Source organism: Myotis daubentonii, chromosome 3 (assembly GCF_963259705.1).
Source record: "Myotis daubentonii chromosome 3, mMyoDau2.1, whole genome shotgun sequence".
Taxonomy (NCBI): domain Eukaryota; kingdom Metazoa; phylum Chordata; class Mammalia; order Chiroptera; family Vespertilionidae; genus Myotis; species Myotis daubentonii.
Genome location: NC_081842.1, coordinates 115,322,884 through 115,339,430, shown reverse-complemented (window position 1 = coordinate 115,339,430; position 16,547 = coordinate 115,322,884). Strand labels below are relative to the sequence as shown.

At 47.4% G+C, this 16,547-nt stretch overlaps 1 protein-coding gene across 13 annotated transcripts in view; it reads right to left on the bottom strand.

The window, feature by feature from the left end:
- Positions 1–16,547, bottom strand: part of PAQR9 (progestin and adipoQ receptor family member 9) — a 52,515-nt gene that overhangs the window by 6,670 nt on the left and 29,298 nt on the right. For 10 of the 13 annotated variants that reach the window (XM_059688237.1, XM_059688246.1, XM_059688241.1 and 7 more), the window contains one exon: positions 606–1,919. In XM_059688237.1, the coding sequence (XP_059544220.1) occupies positions 606–1,735 (1,130 nt within the window). In that variant the 5' untranslated portion in view covers positions 1,736–1,919. The other 3 variants (XM_059688245.1, XM_059688247.1, XM_059688248.1) reach the window with 3 other exon arrangements.

The window sequence follows — 16,547 nt, the reverse complement described above, 5'->3', positions numbered from 1 at the left end:
TTATTGTATATATTACTATTTAAATAACATCTGAGAAACATTTTGAAATAATTAACTTGTGTTGTTCACATTCCATGCATTTTCTGGTATGTTAAGCCCTGGGCTAGTGTCTTTGTGCCCGTTTCCTACAAAGCTCCATTCTTTTGACAAATCCAAGCCCTCCTGAGACTGAAATGGAAGTATCCAGGGATTTTGTCTACTTACCCTCTTAAATGCATACCTGACCTCACACGGGCTACGTATTATTACCGCTGGCACAGAAGACGACTGGAAAATATAACTGTTTTGGGTTTTATTTGGGATTTTATTCGCTGCCTTCAAAAACTCCCTGGATGTCACAGACACCACCTGAATTTTGTCCATGGGCAAAAACCAGTGGCCCTCCCCCTCCTGCTTGACCCACTTCCCTCATCCAAAGCCCCAAGTGCATTGGATCCCCACCCCCCACCCCACCCCCGTCATATTGGACTTTTCCCCTGTGGCTCTGCAGCACCCTCCTTGAGCAAAGAAGGAAACAACAAAACTGGAAAACAAACCAACAACAGTAAAAACAGAAAAGTACAAACAGGTGCAAACCAGCAGCCTCCTGCAAGGCAGAGGCTCACTTTTTACTGCTGAATTCGGAGCTGTTCAGGAACTTCTTGATGACCAGCCCCAAACAGACGACCAGCAGCAGCATGTAGCCCACGGTGCCCGAAAAGGTGGGAGCAGCAGGCGGCGCCTTGAGGAATTGGCGCAGGCCCTCCTCGACATAGTACACCTGGTCATAGATGCTGAGGAAAGTGAAGATGTGGAAGAGCTGGTGACTGTGGCCTATGATGTCAAAGAGGCCAGGTTGGATGCGCTCGGGGATCTTGCTCACATTGAAGAAGGCAGCCACCACCAGCCAGAAGTAGCGGCGGTAGAAGTGCACGAAGAGCGTGGGGTTCTCGCCTCGCAGATCAAAGAGCCAGCTCTCAAGCATGATGGGGCAGGCCATGCTGAGCGGCATGACGAAGACGAAGGTGCGCAATGCGAACGGGTAAGAGCACCAGTCTGTGCGGCTCTTGCAGCAGGCCACGGTGCAGGCCACTGCCAGCACGAAGGCCACAGGCAGCACGAGCGCACGGTAGGCGGCGATGAGGCGCGTGCAGTCCACATGCCAGCCCAAGCGCTGCTGCACATAAGGGGTCATCACTCTGGCGTCCAACAAGCTGAGGCCCGGCAGCAGGTAGTAGTAGTAGGCCACCGTGCTACCGAAGCCGTAGTAGCTGATGGACGCATAGTCCAGGTAGAAGAAGGCGGCTCGCAGGCGCAGCGACAGGCAGCTGAACACGTGCGCTGTGCAGCTCATGGCAAAGGTCAGCAGCACGCCCGACGCGTAGCACCACAGCGGCAGCAGCCAGGGGTGGTGGAAGGGCACATCCCGGCCGCTCAGAAAGAACAGGCGGCAGAACTTGCTTAGGAACAGCAGAAGGGGGATGAAGTGCGTCCAGAAGTTGAGAGTCTCGTTGGTGGGCTTCAGCACCGAGGCTAGGCACTCCTGCACGGTGCAGGGCAGCCGCCGGTAGCCTGATAGTATGAAGCACTCCACGAAGTCGTCGGGCACCTCGTCCCAGCGCAGCAGCGGCTTGGCGGAGGCCGGAGAGTCCCTGGAGGCTGAGGGATGGGGGCGCGAGGCGGCCTCCAAAGCCGCCTCGGTCGTGGCCCGTGGGCCTTTTGTGCCCGCGCTCCGGGGCTGCAGGCGTCGCAGCATGGTGCCCCGGGCTTGGCTAGGACGCCAGCAAGCGACCTCTGGCGCGGGCTCTTGCGAACTGGCGACCTCTGGCGCCTGCGTCCGCGCACTCCGCAGTCCCGCCGGCTGCCGTCGGAGTCTTTGTGCTCGCCCCGGGGCGTCGCTGCAGGTTCAAGAGAAGACCTAAGCCTCTAAGCAGACGTTCCTAAAAATAAGCAAGTAAATAAAAATAATCAGTTTGTAAGCAGTCAGCGACTGGCAGGAGCGCGCGTGGCTTGGTGTCCCCTTTACCAGGCTCCCTGCTATCGGCTCCCGGCCGCCTACGCTGCCCAGCAGCGGCGCGGCGGACTGCGGCGGTGGCGGCGGCGGCGGCGGCGGCGCTGCCCCGGTGACTGGGCATCGCGTGGTGCGGGCGCAGCCGCCGCCGTCCCCAGCGCGGGAGGCGGGGATGTGGGAGCTGCGACGCTGGAGGGAGGGAGGGAGGGACCGGCGCACCGAGGGAGGGCGGGGGCCTCCCAGGCTAGTGTTTCGCGGCTGCCTCCGGGGATAGAGTTGTCCCCTGTCTCAAGTTCCGTACCATCCCCCCTCCTTGGGCTGCAGCAGGCGAGCTGGCCCGTTAATGATTGATGCGGGGGCAAAGGCTGCGCCAGCGACTCAGCTTCGGATGTCGAGGGCGAGGGTCGGCGCTGGGGTTCCAAACCCGACAGCCACGCCAGCGATCGAGAGGACACTGGGGAGCCGCGTTCGCTGGGGGCGGAGAGCTGCGGCTGCGGGGGCGGGGGCGGGGGCGGGGTGGAGTGGGGGAAGGGATAGCACCAGCCGCGCCGCAGCATGGCGGGTCGGGGAGATGCGCTAACAGTCCCGAGGTAGCAGGGACAGGGACGCTCTGGAAATCGGGAAGAGCTTGGAGACCGTGTCCGGATCAGGGCCATGTCACTGTCAGAAACCTGGGACTACCCCTCTTTTACCTTGTGTGTGCGCGCGGGAGCGCGCACGGCTCTCGCTGTCTGCACCGCACGGATTCTTAGTTTATCTCCTTTCGTATAGCGGACTTATTCGGGTGCGTCATTAACCTTCCTTCTCCCTAGTCCTTGTCTTATTCAAACCCGTAGCTGGTCTCTCGTCTTTCTCACCAATCCTCGGGGCCCGCAGCTCACCCATCCTCGTGTTCTTGTGTCTTTAACTGGGAATCTTGTTTGGAGCCCAAAGTCCGAGAACTCAAGACCAGGCTAATCAGAAAGACTAATGATCTGCGGAATTTATTAACAAGGGCTTCACTGGCAGAGCTGTGCCAGAGTCTAAGGCTTATCATAGTGGAAGGCTAGTTGAGGGAGGACTTCAAGGACAGATGAATTCTAGCATGAACTGAAAAGAGACGGAGACAATTCGTAGAGACTGGGAAGCGGTAGCTTGGAAAAAGCTTATGCATAATTGACCAGAAGAACCTGGCGGGCTTGGGTGGCTGGAGGCCAAAATAAAGGAAAACTGAAGAATCGAAAAATGGTTGTGATGCACTGCATGTGAAATGATGCCTTTGGCCTTGTAAAAGGGGGTTAAAAAACCTGCCTGCTCTAAAATGTTCACCATTTCACTACAGTTTATCTTAGTGACGTCCTGGGGTATGACTGAGTCTACCTGCAATATAGTGTCATAGCAACAAGGGCTAACTATAAGGGATCAGACACTGTTCTGAATACTTCACAGCTTTTAAATCTTTTATATATTATTTCCCCCCATTTTTTACAGATAAGGAAATGGAGGCACCACAACCATATATAACATGTCCAATTGGTAGAAGTGGGATTTGAACCTAGGCAAGCTGTTTCTAGATCCCATGTACTTAAACCAGAACATTCAATAAGCTGCTTTGCTCAAAGAAAACTGGAAGGGCAGTTGGATTTAGGAAAAGGCTTTCATTTTATAAATGAAAGGCTATCTTCATCATGACAGAAAATCTTATAAGTAGGTTAAGGAAGATTTACTTAGTATGGCTGCAGGAGGACTTAAGTTGTGGGAAAGAATCATTTATAATTAAGAAATCATTCAGTATTGTAAATATCTAAAATTACTAAAATAGAAGCAGTCTTGTTAGAAGTTTCAGCCTTCTCTCTGAAAAAATGTTTTCCACTTAGCACACTCTTACACAATTAGACCAAAGGTACATTACATCTTATGCTTTTATGAGCTATCATAAATTCCTGATTGATGGATTTTTAATTAATGATATATTGCTGCAGTTACTTAGCTAGTATTTTTTTTTTTAGTATTTTCTATTTTCCCACTTCTATAGCTTTGTTGTTTTAAAGCAAAACCTAATTTCATTTCAAATCTGGACTAAAGACCAGGCTAATTTGTAAAAGGGATTAAGATTCAGGCATTTATAAATCAGGCCTAGGAATGATAAACCTGAATAGAGCAGACCAGAACATTTTTTTTCATATTCTCTTTGTTACTCCACTAACAACCTGAGTAGTTACCTGTAAAAAAATGTTGATCCTGTAATAGTTCTCATATTTGCCAATCTGTTAATTACATAATCAGCTCACTTACATAATTGGGTAAAATATAATAGAAAGTTCACTTAAAGTAAAATAATGGAATTAACAGTAAATTAATGTGTAAAACTCTAGTTAGATAAAATAACATTTATCTTTATAACTAAGAGTGCTGAGACTGCTATAATATGGTGTTCTTTAAAACACTCAGTATATTACAAAGTCAAAAAATCTGTTGTTACCTTCTTATAAGTTTTTCAGAAAGACACTAGATTTCTGCTTTTCTCTTTTCTCAACCATCTCCTACCTCACATGAGGCACAACTCAGCCAATGCCATGAAGTAGGGTTCATGAAAGCTCTCTGGTGTCAACCCAGACAGCTGTCCTTGCTATACCTTGACAAATCCAAGTAAAAATGAACTGAGGAAACAGAAAAACTGATCTAGCTTTGTTATTTATTTATTTATTTATTTATTTATTTAATTTTTAATCATCACCTGCGGATTTTTCATTGATTTTTGGAGAGAGTGGAAGGGATGGGGAGAGACAGAGAAACATCAATTAGTTGCCTCTCATATTCTCCTCAGGACCTAGTCTGCAACCAAGGAATCAAACTCAGGACCTTTCAGTCTGTGAGCCAACGCTATATGCACTAAGCCTAACCGGCTAAGGTCTAACTTTATTTTTAAAAGCTCCAGCAATATGACTTCCTTAATTGCTACCAATCGATAGAATTAATTTTTAAGTTTTTCGATATTTAAAAATGTGTTCTCCAAACCCTCAGGCTGGGTTTTGTAGTTTGTTGTAACTCCAGTAAACTAACTGCCTCTTGTCAGTGAGAACCATGCTCACCTCCCCTGGGCTTGGCTAAACAGATAGAAGCAGCAGGCTTGCTGCCATTCCCTAAAGGTGCGCTGGGAGATAAAGCATCTCTGAGCTAACTAGGGCTGACTACCAAGTTCTTGGCAGAGAAGAATAGCCAGGTGCCATTGAAAAGCTAGTGCCAGCATTTAGAGGCAGAAACCAGCTAGTTTCTCCCAGTTGAAGGCTTGTTAAACCAAGACCCTAAATGTGGTTTGGGCAGTTCTGAGGAGGTCCTGTACATTTGGGAACTGAGGGGCCCTGCCTGCAAAATACAGTCATGTATAGGAACTAGAGCAAACAGGACAAATACTTTTGCCCATATAGTTTGCTTTGGTGATGTTCTTACAGACCAACGATAAGTTTACTTGTGTTTCTCTCTAAAGTAATAACATGAGGTATATATAAAAATTCCACAGCAAATTTGATGTTCTCTAATAGGAACAATGAGCTATATGTAAAACCTGCATTAAAAATATGCTATATAACATTTACAGTTAATACACCTGTTTCAGGAGGAAATAATTTTTTCTAGTCTCATTTATAGCCAAAACCAAACAAACAAACAAAACTTAGTGCTCTATTGCACCCACAACTCTATACAAAGAGAGCTCTATAAGGTTCAGTCCCTCTTCTCAAAAGATAGTCTAAACAAAGTGCTTTCCTTTTCCCCAAATTGAAAACAGCCACCACCTGAATAATGTTATCATCCAAACTGTTTCAGATCAGATATGATTACTACCAGATTTTAGGGTCTGAGTTTCCTAACTGTAGAAAACCTCCTGGCAGTGGCATCAGGTGTAACCATGGCAACTTTTGAGGAAAAGTGCAATCCAAAAGCCAGGTAGAGGGCTGGAAGCTAGAAAGAGAGTGGTGGGCAATATTGCTGCCTGTTTACTGAAGTGTTACAGGGTTCTCTTTTGAAGAATAGCTAAGGAAAACTTGTTCGGATGTTTTTGCCTTTTGAGATTCTATGCAGGGAGTAACAACTCCATACTCCCCTCCCTCCCAACAGTTCATTTGTTCTTTCCAAAGCGAGGTGCACACAAAGACTGATTAAGGTGAAGAATAAAATGTAACAAATTCTGTTCCAATAGATATCTTTTTAAATTCTATATTCTGTGAAGGTTTTATAACACACTCAATATGAAGTATATGGAGATAACTTAAAATAATATATTGGAGCATAGGAGGGGAGGGGCGTCAAAACCCTGGCAGATAAAAGGTGTGTGATCAAAAATTCGTTGACTTCTCCCTACAGTCCATCATCTTGTTTGTCCAATCTGCTTCCATCCCCTCTCATGGATCCAAGATGGGATTCCCCTTTCCTGCCCCTCAGGTTGCTGTAAAGGGTGTTTTGGGGTCATCATCTGTCAGCCAACAGTCCCTAAGCTCTGACCAGACCTGCCCCTGCCTTCAGCCTCTCCCACAGCTTTTCTGAGCGAGGATGGCAGTCTCCATTCTGGAGTCATTTCTCTCAATTCTGCCCTTCCTGTTTCCTGAGTGGAGCTTATATTGTCTTACGACAAAGGCCTCATATTTACATGCTATATTAATCCTAATCCAGAGTTACCCTTTGGGGAGGAGATTGTCATTGGCTATTGCTTGATTTTGGTAGGAACTTTTAGGTAGTTTCCACTTATTTAACTTTTATTTATTTAACTCCCCAGTAAATTTTTTAATATTCAATACAATATTGTTAACTGTAGTCACCATGCTATAATTACATTCCTATGACTTATTTATTATTGGAAGTTTATACTTTTTGACCTCCTTCACCAATTCGGCTACCCCCTACTCCCTGCTTCTGGCAACCACCAGTCTGTCCTCTGTATCTATGAGCTTGGTTGTGTCTGTTTTAAACTCCACATATAATTGATATCATGTGGTATTTGTCTTTCTCTGTCTGACTTATTTCATTTAGCATAATTCCCTCAAGGTCCATCCATGTTGTCACAAATGGCAACATTTCGTTCTTTTTTATGGTTGAGTAATATTCCATTGTATATATGTACCACATCTTTATCCATTCATTTATTGAGAAACACTTCGGTTGTTCCCATATGTTGGCTATTGTAAATAATGCTTTAGTGAGCATGGGTGTGCATATATCTTTTTGAATTAGTGTTTTCATTATTTTTCAGTTGAATACTACAAAGTGGTATTGCTGGATCATATGGTAATTCTATTTTTTAATTTCTTTTTTTAAATATATTTTTAATTATTTCAGAGAGAAAGGGAGAGGGAGAGAGAGATAGAAACATCAATGATGAGGAAATCATTGATCAGCTGCCTCCTGTGCGCCCTTTTCCCCCACCTTTCCCCCTGGGAATTGAGCCTACAACCTAGGCCCTGACTGGGAATCGAACTGTGATCTCCTGGTTCATAGTCAACAGCTCAACAACTGAGTCATGCTGGCTGGGCTATTTTTATTTTCTTGAGAAACTTCCATATTGTTTTCCATAGTGGCTGCACCAATTTACATTCCCACCATCAGTGGAAAAGTGTTTCCTTTTCTGCACATTCTTTTCTCTACATCCTTGCCAACACTTGTTTCTTGTCTCTTTGATGATAGCCATGCTGACAGTGTGAGGTGACAACTCACTGTGCTTTTGATTTGCGTGTCCCTGATGATTACTGATGTTGAGCATCTTTTCATGTGTCTGTACATTTATATTCCAATATAATAATTTTCCTTTGAGCTACAGTATCTGTTGAAAATATTTATCAGCATAATTATCTAGGTGCCAATCACTAAGCTAATTGAAGGGTATATTATATACATTGACTTAAAAAAATCACCTTATGACAACACTGAGGGATAGAAACTTTCTTTAAAAATAATATTTTACTTTTCAATCAGTTACACAATATCATATTAGTTTCAGGTGTACAACCAGTGGTTAGACATTATATAACTTACTAAATGCTCACCCCGATAAATCTAGTACCCACCTGGCCTCATACATAGTTATTATAATATTGTTGACTATAATTCCCTATGTTGTACTTTATATCCTGTGACTAATCTGTAACTACCAATTTGTGCTTCTTACTCCCATCACCTTTTTTACCTCAACCCCAAAACATCCCATTTTCAATTTTAGGGGTAATGGGTCCACAGTGTTATTTTATTTTATTTTGACTGCATTTATTTATTTATTTTCCATCACCATTTATCCCCTCTACACAGTGATAGAATATAAGCACTTTGAGATTACTTATTTAATATAGCCATATTGAAACAAGGAACATTCCAATGCTACTTCAAACAACATTAAACTTTCAGTGTTTTTCTTTTTAAGTAATGTGTTAGACACCTTCACCCCATCTCTGACTCCCCACCCAGGGAGGGCAGAGCTGGGGTGAGTGTTAATCATCATCTGGCAAGCAAGCCACGTAAAACTAAGCATAACCAGTCAATCATGCTTGTTTATCTCAGAGAACTATCAGTCCTGGATTATTTATCTATCCCTTGGCTTGTGTCTTACTTTCTCTGATTTCTCTTTCCCCATAACAATGCTTATGCTCACTGACTTTTGATTGACAAATAGATTTGAATGCCGGAGGATGGAACTTAACTTTGTTTTCCATGTTAAACTGGGTGACTGGCCATGGCTGTATCTTGGAGGCTCCCTGATTGTATTAACCTGGTTCAGTTGGCTCAGTGTGGGGAGTAGAGGGGAATGGAAATGAAGCAGCTCTTCGGGCTACATTTCTATCTCATATGCCCAGCTCCAGACTGCATCAAAAATCCTCAAATAACATTTCTAACAGGTCCTTCAGCAATGTACATATCTTCTCTCTACTGTCATCAACTCCTTTATAATAACCACTTAGGGGAGACAGGCTAACTAACCTAGGTCTAGAGATGTCAACACCATACAGCACAACTTTGTTTTTTCAAATTATCTTTTAAAAATAATATTGAGTACTCAGATGTGAGCTTGTCAAAGCAATAGATTTAGAAAACATTTTAAACAATCCAGAAATAAAGCAGAAAATAAGTCATAAAGAAAGGCATTAAAGGTGGAAAAGGGGTAAGGAAAGTCTATTTCACTTTTTTTTTAATTTAAAAAATATTAGTGATTTTATACTTATGCCAAGGTTCTTTTGACTTTTCTTTTCTTTTTTTAAATATATTTTATTGATTTTTTTACAGAGAGTAAGGGAGAGGGATAGAGAGTTAGAAACATCGATGAGAGAGAAACATCAATCAGCTGCCTCCTGCACACTCCCCACTGGGGATGTGCCCACAACCAAGGTACATGCCCTTGACCGGAATCGAACCTGGGACCCTTGAGTCCACAGGCTGACGCTCTATCCACTGAGCCAAACCGGCCAGGGCTCTTTTGACTTTTCTGTACAGAATATCTTGTCTCAGGAAAGATAAGTGTGGTACAAATATTATTAAGAACAGAATAAGAAAGAGAGGAAGAAGAGAATTTCTGTGTGAGATAGGCATGGAAATAGCCAGCCTTAAGTTTCAAAATTAAAGTGGTATTGTCATTAGGACTGATGTTCTTAAATTTTACCTCAGCCTCATGGTTGATGGTAGAAAATCATTGACCCAATGGGGAATGGAGGGGAGCCCTGAGAAGGGGCTGCTCCTAAAGCTCCTACAGCACATAAGAAAAGGGTTTTTATTATAAACTAGAGGCCCGGTGCACAAAAATTTGTGCACTCGGGGGGGAGGGGGGGTCCCTCAGCCTGGCCTGTGCCCTCTCGCAGTCTGGGACGCCTCGGGAGATAATGCCCTGCTGGCTTAGGCCTGCTCCCGGGTGGCAGAGGGCAGGCACAATCCCTAGGTGCAGCCCCTGGTCAGGCTCAGAGCAGGGCTGATTGGGGAGTTGGGGTGTCGCCCCCTGTCATGCACACAGCAGGGCAATCGGGAGGTTGTGATGCCACCCTCAGTCATGCTCAGGGTAGGGCCGATTGGGGGGTTGGGGCACCGTCCCCTGTCACACTCAAGGCAGGGTCGATGGGGAGGTTGCGGCGCCACCCCCTGTCATGCACAGAGCAGGGCCAATCAGGGGGTTGGGGCACTGCCCCCTGTCACTCACAGAGCAGGGCCCATCAGGAGGGTTGGGGCTCTGTACCCTGTCATGCACAGAACAGAGCCGATCAGGGGGTTGGGGCGCTGCCCCCTGTCAGGCATAGAGCATGGCCCATCAGGGGGTTGGGGCACCGCCCTCTATCACCCACAGAGCAGGGCTGATCAGGGGTTGGGGCGCCGCCAATCTCACACTCAGGGCAGGGACTATGGGGAGGTTATGGCTCTACCCTGTCACACACAGAGCAGGGCCCATCAGGGGGTTGGGGCGCCGCACCCTGTCACACACAGAGCCGCAGGGCAATCAGGGGGTTGGGGAGCTCCCCCCTATCAGGCACAGAGCAGGGCTGATCAGGGGGTTGGGGCACCTTCCCCTGTCACGAACAGAGCAGGTTGGATAGGGAGGTTGTGGCCCCGCCCCCTGTCACACACACAGCCACAGGGCGATCAGGGGGTTTGGGTGTTGCCCCCTGTCACACTGATCCTGGTGCCAGGAGGCCTCACGGCTCCGCTGATCCCGGTGCTGGGAGGCATATTACCCTTTTACTATATAGGTTAGAGGCCTGGTGCATGGGTGGGAGCCGGCTGGTTTGCCCTGAAGGGTGTCCTGGATCAGGGTGGGGGTCCCCACTGGGGTGCCTGGACAGCCTGGGTGAGGGGATGATGGCTGTTTGCAGCTGGTCACACACCCTTCAGGGTGGGGGTCCCCACTGGGGTGCCTGGCCAGTCTGGGTGAGGGGCTGAGGGCTGTTTTCAGGCTAGGGGTGACTGAAGCTCCCAACCGCTCCTTTTTTTCTTTTCTTTTTTCTTTTTTATTCTGGGCCAGCTTTAGCTTTGAGGCTTGGCTCCAGCTCTTAGGCCTCCGCTGCTGAAAGTAGGTTTCTGGCCTTTGCTTACAATGTTGCGATTCTTCTGGCTGAAGCCCGGGACTAAAGCAGGTTTCTGGGGTTTTTTTTAGCTTCTATATTTGTTACATAGTTGCTTAGAGTTGCAGCTCAGAGGCCTGTAGCGGCAGGCGGGGAACGCTGGAGTCCTCCGTCACTGAAGCAAGCAAGCCTCATGTTAGTTTCAAGCTGCCTGGCTGCCGGCCGCCATCTCGGCTGGCAGTTAATTTGCATATTGCCCTGATTAGCCAATGGGAAGGGTAGCGTTCGTACGCCAATTACCATGTTTCTCTTTTATTAGACAGGACTAGTGGCCTGGTGCATGATATTCATGCACGGAGGGGGCATTCACGCAGCCCAGCCTGCCCCCTCTCCAATCAGGGACCCCCAGCAGGGGGTCCTAAACCAGGCCTAAACGGCCAGTCGGACATCCTTCTCACAATCTGGGACTGCTGGCTCCTAACCGCTCACATGCCTGCCTGTCTGATCACCCCTAACTGCCTCTGCCTGCCTGCCTGATCACCCCTAACTGCCTCTGCCTGCCTGTCTGATCTCCCCTAACCACCTCTGCCTGCCTGATCATCCCTAACCACCTCTGCCTGCCTGATCACCCCTAACTGCTCCCCTACCAGGCCTGGTTGCCCCTAACTGCCTCTGCCTCACTCACACCCAGGGCCCCAGCCTTCCCTCCCTCTGGCCAGCCACAGGTACCCAGGACCCAGGCTGGCTTCACCCAGGCCAGCCGCAGCTGCAGGGGACCGTGGGCGGGTGGTTTTGCCCAGGTTGCAGCCGCAGGCACCCAGGTGACAGGGTGTGTGGCTTGTCCCTCTCCTGGGCTGCAGCTCCAGCTGCTGGCACCCAGGACTGTGGGGTGGGCGGCTTGTCCCTCTCCTGGGCCAGAGGCACAGGTGCGGCTTGTCCCTCTTCTGGGCTGCAGCCCCAGCTGCTGGCACCCAGGACCCTGGGGTGGGCGCCTTGTCCCTCTCCTGGCCGCAGCCTGTCTGGTCCCCATTCCTCTCTCCCCAGTGTTGAGTGTCTGAGCCGTTATGGCATAATGGCATGAGGGCATGATGATTATTTGCATATTAGCTCTTTATTATATAGGATTTTAACTTGTCATGGTTTGTCTTCAAGTGGATATTATACCACTTCACATCTTGTGTAGAAACTTCACTGTAACAAAATTTCATTTTTCCCAGGCAAACTTTGTGCTATTGGTGTCATGTATTTTACTTTCACAGATGTTATAAAACTGATATTACATTATTATTTGTTTAAATAGTTAATTATCTTTCAATATATTTAAATAATAAGGAACTTCTATTATATTTTTTCCTATGCATTTACTGTCTTTGTGTTTTCCATTTCTTGGCATAGATTGTTATTTCTATCTGGCAAAATTTTATTTCTGCTTGCAGGACTTCTTTTAACATTTTTTACACTACAAATCTGCTGGTGATAAAAAAATTCAATCTTTTATATATGAAAAATATATTTTAACTATTTTTTAAAATATTTTCACTCAGTTTAGAATTACAAATTGAGAGGATTTTCCCCCCTTGTGAGTACTTTAATGATGTTGCTCTACTATCTCTCCCTTACACTGTTTCTGATGAGAAATCTTTTGTAATCCTTATGTTTCTTCCTGTGTATAGTGTGTCTCTTTTCTTTTGACTACTTAAAAGATTTTTCTTTTCATCATTGGTGTTGAGCAATGTGATTTTTAAGTGTCTTGATACAGCTTTCTTTATGTCCTGTGGGTTTATATTTTTTAGTATATTTTGCCAAATTTGGAAATTTTTGTATCATTCTTTCTTCAGATGATTATATATATACAAGTTCAGGTCTCTAGAGGGGGCTGGGGATGAAGAGGACTGAACCAAACCATAGGGTCAGGACCTCGGCAGGCAATTGAGTGTGGGAACGGCCAGCAGAGCCATCCCTGCAGTGGCCAGTTCATGACCAGTTGCCTGAGACTGGCTCATTCCTGGGCTGGGTGTTTCATGCACCTGCTCCATGCTGCCCAGCAGTGCAGTGCCCGTCGGGGCTGTGCGTAGCTTACGGGGAAGGCACAGCCTGGAGAGTCAGAACCTTGATCCCATACAGTAACCAGATCCGGACATTGGAATGTGGCCAGTTCTCTGCACCCTGAGTCACCCCACTGTTGTGTCCCCAGAGCAGTCATGATGCCTTCTTCTGTCACGGTCCCCTAAGCTCACAGCAATGGAGGAGAGCTGTCATAGGTTTGGGTGAACGGAACATGGAAGACCCCTGGGTGATAGCAGGCGCTGAGTGCTGGCTGGGGAGGCGGTCGTGTGGGTTTGCGTGAAGCGCTCACAGTCACAGCTTTGGAAGCCTCTTTCTTAGTTTCTCAGAGAGCTCAGTGGTGAAGAAATGCAGGTCTCATCCTGCGTTGTGGTTTCCGTGGGAAACCTCGCCGTTGGGGGTGTCAGAGTGGTTGGCCGGGAGTGCCTGCGGCAGAGAGACACCCTTCTCCAGTAACCTCTTCGCAGGTGGACTCGTCGCCGGATGCCCGGGAACTGCTCAGCGGATCCCTGCTGTTCCACAGAGTTCTCTGAGCAGCCATCCATCTTCCGCAGGAAGAAAGGTGTGTGCTTGTGCACAGTCACTGCCTGGCCCTGGGCGGGAGGGCGGTGGGGCCACCCCAGCCCCAGACATGTTCTTCGGCTGGGTTCGCAGAGGTCAGACAATTGTTGTCCAGAATACCCTTGTTTAACAAAGAAAGTTAATTTCCCAGTGAGGCTCATGGTTAGAAAGGGAGGGGATTGGGGAGAGGAGGAGGAGCTGAGCTGCCTCTTCACCACCCGCCTGAAGGCGCGGAGCCTGAGGCCTGACCTCCAGCCTGATCACCTGCCCCAGGAGGCTGCTTACAGAGAGACCATGAAGGCCTGGCTCTGCTCCTGTGTCCTGGTGGGTGTGAAAAGCAGGAGGCAGAGCCATGCTCTCACCTGGGCCTCAGGGCAGTGGTCTCCTGGTTCTCAGCAGAGACGGCGGCCTTGGGGTCAGACAGCTCCTCAGTGGTTGGAACCGTGTGTAGGAACTGCTGGTGCAGGTGCCCCTGGGAGGCAGATACAGAGGGCAAACCATCGACCTTGTTGCCCAGGCGGCGGTGCCAGCATCCGCCTGACCACAATGGGCACTGCCATCTTTGTCAAAGAGTAACGGTTAATTTGCATATTTCCTCTTTATTAGATAGGATCACTAATCTTTTAAGATGGAGGTTGCTAGTTATCACTCTCCCTCATTCTATCCTCTTTTTTCCCCAACTATACCAGCCTTCCTCTAAGTCCCAAGCATGTGCCTCTAGGAAAGACACTGCATGGCTGTGAGCAGGCTGTCACCTGAACAATGGCCTGGCTCAGTGGGCAGGGAGTTCTGACTAGCAGCCCATAATCAGCCCAGGCATGGGCTATCTGCCCAGAAGGGGTGCCTTTTCCTGCTGAGTGATTCCTTCCACGACCCGCGTGGAGTAGGGTTCGGTATCTGAAAGAAGAGCCGCACAACAAATGAAAGAAAGAGACACGAGATAATTTTGCAATACCGGGGGACCAGGCGGGCAAGTCCGGAAAGACTTCCTCCCTGTGCTCAGGTCTCACCAAGCTTTTATTCATCTGGAGTAGCCCTTAGGGTAAGGAGGTTTTAATGACACACATCAGCAGACAATTTCCAGGAATAGGCAGAGTATCTGATTTGCTCATCAACAGATCTCCAGGAATATCTAATCAACAATAATCAACAAGGATCTATTACTTAAATTAACTGGGTGGTTCACAGTTCTGACCTTTACTAGAACTTCAAAGGTTACTAACTTTTTTGGGGGGTCTCTGTCTAAACTCAGCTAGTGAAGACAATGAATGGACTCCGGCATTTTCCTGATTCACTGGTGGGGTCACAGCTGTCCCTGGACTCTTGCACTGTTTCTCTCTGACTCCCTCTGCCTCAAATGCTTTCTGCCCTGACATTCTCCCTTCATTTAGTTCTCTGCTCAACATCACCACCTCTCAGAAAATTCTGCCACCCACCTTTTCTAGAATAACAGCTTTATTTTCTTCATATTTCACTATCTGACATTGTATAATACATGGTGTAATATATATTTACTTATTCTTTTTCCCTACTGAAATATACAGTCTGTTAGGCCTTTGCTCACTGCTCTATCCAAAGCACCCATTGGAGTGCCTGGCACAGTGTAGGCACTTAATATGTATTTGTGGGATGTTTAAGAACAGCCACGCCCAAGGCTTTCTAAGCTCAGAGTTAAGCTCAACTCAGAATAGTTGTGTTGGCCCTGCTCAGGCAGAAGCTAACTGACCTCCACAACCCAGAGAAGCTGAACCAAAAATAGAAAACACAAAAGCTGCTGGCCCTGGACCTCAGTGACTGGGGAAGTGGTTTCTGCACTTCAGAACCAATCACCCGGGATCCTAACAACAAAACAAAGCCCCCAAAAGATGCTGCCTCCCTGTCCCAGAGACTCTGAAAATGGGCATGTTCACCAGTGGACTAGTAATTTTTCTGGAAAGAAACAATATATAACCTGGGCTATTCTGATAGGAAAGACTTAACAATGCTTTGATTTGAATTTTAAAATTTAAAGGTCAATTCTAACAGCATAGTTTGTATCAGAGAACTCTTCAAATCTCTTCTATTAATAGCAGCATGTAGCAGTCGAAAGCCTAGCATGCCGAGGTCCATGGCCCAGGATGTGGCGGCCCAGCATGCAGCTCAACAGAGACGTCCAGATTGTCTCCTATGGTTTCACCTTAACCAGATCCTGAGAAGCACAGTCAGTCCTGAGAACATGCCTTGGAGCTAGAAAGAAACGTACACACCCTCTTTGCTTACTGTTTGAGCTTTTAGAATTTACCAGATCTTCCTCCTGCAGTCTGGTTTAAAAATGCTTGGAGTTTGGCAAATGTCCTGAGAACTTTCAGAGCACTGCACACTCACTGTCGACCTGGGTGAGAGCATGTGCCCGCAGTTGCTCCCGCCCCACTCAGCACCCAGGCACGGGTCCTGCCCTGCCCCACGTGCAGAGCAGAGCCCAAGGCCACCCCTTGGGCCAGAATAGAGGGAGCAGCCCAGCCCTCACTGCTTGCTGTCAGCTTTGTTGACAGGTGCCCTCTCCTGGACCTGGAAGCTGCTGCAGATGACAAGGGCCTGAACCCTCCATCCAAGCCAGGCTAAAGGTCCATGCCAGCACAGGGCGTGCTGCAGAGACTCTGGAGGGTTCATGGGTTAATGAGAGGTGGAGGAAGATTTGGGTTCAGCGACAGTAATTGATGGGTTAAAGCTGAATTTTAAATGCCTTCCAGCTTGATGGAAATTGGGTCTCATCTAGCGTGCTTAATAAAACTTAGGAAAGTGTAGTCTTGTGTTTTTAAGAGGGGTGGTTATAGGTCTGTGTATGAGGATACAGGAAGGTTGCTACTGGTGGTAGTTCTGGGGAAAAGAACAATTGTGCCTTACAGCCTGACCTGTTCAGGGGGTTTTGTTGAAATTGTAATGCTTCCCTCTCA